The sequence below is a fragment of the Sinocyclocheilus anshuiensis genome, unplaced genomic scaffold (genome assembly GCF_001515605.1).
Source record: "Sinocyclocheilus anshuiensis isolate Anshui unplaced genomic scaffold, SAMN03320099.WGS_v1.1 scaffold297, whole genome shotgun sequence".
Lineage (NCBI taxonomy): Eukaryota > Metazoa > Chordata > Actinopteri > Cypriniformes > Cyprinidae > Sinocyclocheilus > Sinocyclocheilus anshuiensis.
In genome coordinates, this window is record NW_015536479.1 from 180358 (window position 1) to 184626 (window position 4269).

The 4269-nt window shown below is 34.9% G+C and overlaps 1 protein-coding gene across 4 annotated transcripts in view; it reads left to right on the forward strand.

The window, feature by feature from the left end:
- Positions 1-4269, forward strand: part of LOC107672967 (beta-galactosidase-1-like protein 2) — a 9869-nt gene that overhangs the window by 1033 nt on the left and 4567 nt on the right. For 2 of the 4 annotated variants that reach the window (XM_016466548.1, XM_016466389.1), the window contains 9 exons: positions 526-692; positions 771-839; positions 1490-1585; positions 1694-1802; positions 1894-1986; positions 2077-2158; positions 3131-3195; positions 3477-3561; positions 3817-3954. In XM_016466548.1, coding sequence (XP_016322034.1) covers positions 529-692; positions 771-839; positions 1490-1585; positions 1694-1802; positions 1894-1986; positions 2077-2158; positions 3131-3195; positions 3477-3561; positions 3817-3954 — 901 coding nt within the window. In that variant the 5' untranslated portion in view covers positions 526-528. Of the gene's footprint in view, positions 1-511; positions 693-770; positions 840-1489; positions 1586-1693; positions 1803-1893; positions 1987-2076; positions 2159-3130; positions 3196-3476; positions 3562-3816; positions 3955-4269 lie in introns of all 4 variants that reach the window. The other 2 variants (XM_016466472.1, XM_016466629.1) reach the window with 2 other exon arrangements.

Sequence of the window (4269 nt, forward strand, 5' to 3'; positions counted from 1 at the left end):
AACTACGCCAGAGCGCGTACACACCTCACGCACTGGATGCCGTGCCTGCGCTCAAAGACAGTTTGACATAGTGGTGTATTAGAGGTAAAATATGATATAAATACTGTTCGGTTTCTGGCACAAACTGATCGTTTCGTGTCTTAGGACATCAATGTGTCATCACGAGCCGCAGGGTTTAATTTGGATTTGTCTGTGCATGTTTTTTTTACTCTCATAGATTTTGTTACCATTGCCATGCATTATACGACTGACAGACTGCAACGGCTGGACTTAAAAATCATCACTTGTGTTCAACTGAAGAAACAAAGTCACCTACATCTTGGATGCCCTGGGGGTAAGCAGATAAACATCAAATTTTCATTTTTGGGTGAACTATCCCTTTAAGTGCACATTCACTACAATTAAGCACACTTCTTTTTATATTTTAATAATTCTCACTGAACAGATTCAATCCAAGTGTGAGCTTAATTACAGCATTTTATATCAAATATTCTGTCATTTTTTATAATAGTGTGGTTCTTTCAGAGAATGTCAGAGAGACAGGGACTGAGGGCAGACTCCACCCACTTCACTTTAGATGGAGCCCCATTTCGGATCCTCGGAGGCTCCATCCATTACTTTCGGGTCCCCAGGGCGTACTGGAGAGACCGGCTGCTCAAACTCAAGGCCTGTGGCCTCAATACTCTCACCACGTAAGACCATGACAGATTTTTTTCTTTTCCCCTCAGAATCTTCTTGAAGAGTCATATTCGTCATGTTTTGTCTGTCAGGTACGTGCCGTGGAATCTTCATGAACCAGAAAGAGGAGTTTATCTTTTTCAGGAGGAGCTGGATCTGGAGTAAGTGATGTTGGTTTGTTTGTTTATTTATTTATATGAAATTTATGAATTATATTTCTGAACTATAAGAAGTTGTTTTACATGTGCTGAGGAAAATATTAGTAGGAAAATGCATCTTAGAGTTGTTAGAGGTGTTGCCTGTGTTCTGGGTGATTACTGTACCAAATATATTGGTTTTCATATATGGCTTGTTAGTTGTATGTATATTCAATATAAGTGGTTTTTTTCCTGGGTTTTTAAAACCCCACAATCACACTAATGGTCAAAAGTTTGAATTAATTAACTTTTTTTTTTTTTACGGTCTTCTATGCTCACCAAGGATGCATTTATTTGGTCAAAATACAGTAAAACAGTAGTACTGTGCAATATTATTACGATTTTAAAAGAACCATTTTTTTTTTTACAATATATGATTTGATAACAAAGCTGAATTTTCATCAGCCATTACTCCAGTCTGCAGTGTCACATGATCAAGAAAACAGTTCTTTTAAATTATAGTAATATTTGAAAATATTACTGTTTTCAGTGTATGACTAGTGTATAAACCACAGTGAAGTTTGCCTCAAGAATAAACAATTTTTTTTTTAATTTTTAAATTCCATTTTAACAAATGTGTTCATTAATGTAACAAAATCTTTGCATGCCCTAAGGGCATACATTCGTCTAGCAGGGGAATTAGGCCTTTGGGTGATTCTGCGTCCGGGGCCGTACATATGTGCCGAGTGGGATTTGGGTGGGTTACCAAGGTTAGTGTCTCACCTGTTATGAAAATTTACTATATATTTGTTTGTTTTCTTTAGTCTTTTTAATGAAACATATTTAAATAAAACTATATATATACTTTTTTTAATCAGCTGGCTGCTGCAGGATAAGAAAATGAAATTAAGAACGACCTACTCTGGTTTCACAAGTGCTGTGAACTCGTACTTTGATAAACTCATTCCGAGAGTCACACCCCTCCAGGTCAAATATGTGTTATTTTTGGTTTGTTTCGTTTTGAGTTTTTATTTGGTTGGTTTTGGTCTTGAATTTGTCTCCACTGCTCTCCCTGCAGTATAAGAATGGAGGCCCTATTATTGCTGTTCAAGTAGAGAATGAATATGGTTCATATGCAAAGGATGAGCAATACATGTCATTCATCAAAGAGGTATGGCATGAAATTAAATCATCATTTACTCTGCGTTATGGTGAGCCAATTCTCTTATACCTACAGAGTTTTTGTTCTCAAAATCAACAGGTGTTACTGTCCCGGGGAATCTCCGAGCTTCTCCTCACATCAGACAACCATGACGGGCTGAAGTGTGGAGGGGTAGATGGAGGTACAGTAGCATTCATATATCCATTCATTCATTTAGTGTCCCCACTGCTTGTTAATAATGTGATAACTCAACAGTATTTTGCACAAGTGAAATAATTTAATTGTGTTTACACTACTGTTCAGAAATTCAAAGATTCTTTAAATGTTTTTGAAAGAAGTCTCCTCTGCTGGCTAAGGCTGCATTATTTGATCAAAAATACAGTAAAAGCAATAATATTGTGAAATATTATTGCAATTTAGAATAACTGTTTTCTCATTTAATATATTTTAAAATGTAATTTATTCTTAGCAGCCGTTACTTCAGTCTTGAGTCACATAATTCTTCAGAAATTGTAATATTTACAATTGTAATATGCTGATTTGGTGCTCAGGAAACATTTCTTATTATTGCCAATGTTGAAAACAGTTGTGTAAAAGATGATACGCTTTTCTAGTATTCTTTGATAAATGTGATGCTGGAGCACAAAAGCAGTCTTAAGTCGCTGGGGTATATTTGTAGCAATAGCCAAAAATACACTGTATGGGTCAAAATTATCGATTTTTCTTTTATGCCAAAAATCATTAGGATATTAAGTAAATATCATGTTCCATGAAGATATTTTGTAAATTTCCTACCGTAAATATATTCAAACTTAATTTTTGATTAGTAATATGCATTGCTAAGAACTTCATTTGGACAATTTTAAAGGCGATTTTCTCCATATTTAGATTTTTTTGCACCCTCAGATTCCAGATTTTCAAATAGTTGTATCTCGGCCAAATATTGTCCTATTCATACATCAATGGAAAACTTATTTATTCAGCTTCAATTAAAAAAAATGACCCTTGTGACTGGTTTTGTGGTCCAGGGTCACAAATAGAAAGTATTACATTATTTAAAAAAATATATATATTACTAATCTTGAACATTTGAACATTAGTGTAGGTAAGTAAAGTTCTTCTACCACAGATTATATCTGATCTCCTTTAAAAGCCTTGCAGACAGTGAACCTACAGAAACTAACGTTTGGTGATGTACAGCATTTAGCAGAATTGCAGGTCAGTAAAAATTTTAGAATGTTTTCAAATTTGTCCTTATTTACAATTGTGTTTAACAATTCATTTTGTTAAATGACTACAGTGTTAAAATGCCAACAGCTGTATTTTTCGCACAAATATCTACTAAATCTGCTATATATCCTGCAGCTCTTATACTGTATGCTTTCTGAAGATGAAGTATGATTAAGAAATATGGCTTAAAACAAGGAAGTCCCTAGTACTTGTTTGTAAAAGAAACTATAGACAGCACAAAAGAGATTTGAACATTTTCTTTGCTGCAGCCACAGAAGCCGCTGATGGTGATGGAATATTGGTCTGGCTGGTTTGATGTTTGGGGGGAACCTCATCATGTTTTCTCTGCACCAGGTAAAGAATCTGCCTCATCATGCCTCAAAGTGAGCATGTGGACATTGACACAGATGAACAGACCAGATAGAATGGACAATTTGTATCTAAGTTTACTTTTTGCCTGACGCAATGCCATAATACATATGAATGCATGAAAAACAATCCATTTGCCTTGCACGATCCTTTTCCTTTTGTCAGTATATATTCTAATGTCTGATAAATTCTCTCTCTGCTTTGACATGTATTGTGTCTGGATCTCTTCTGTTATGACAGAAATGATCTCTATAGTGCGAGAGCTTCTGGATCGTGGCATCTCCATCAATTTCTACATGTTTCATGGAGGAACCAGCTTTGGATTCATGAACGGAGCATTTGACTTGGGAACCTACAAACCACAGACGAGCAGCTACGGTTCAGTAGTTTTAATATTCTTGACCACTGAGACAATGTATACTACCATTCAAAAGTTTGTAGTCACTAAGAATTTTTTTTTTGAAGGAAATTAATTATTTTATTCAGCAAGGGCGCATTAAATTGATTAAAAGTGACAATTATACATTTATGTTTATAAATACAAACGTTTTGATGCTGTTCTAGAACTTTCTATTAATCAAAGAATCCCGACAAAGTAATAAGCAGCTATGTTTCATCATCGATAATAATTAGAAATGTTTCTTGAGCATCAAATCAGCATATTAGAATGATTTCTGAAGGATCATGGGCCAC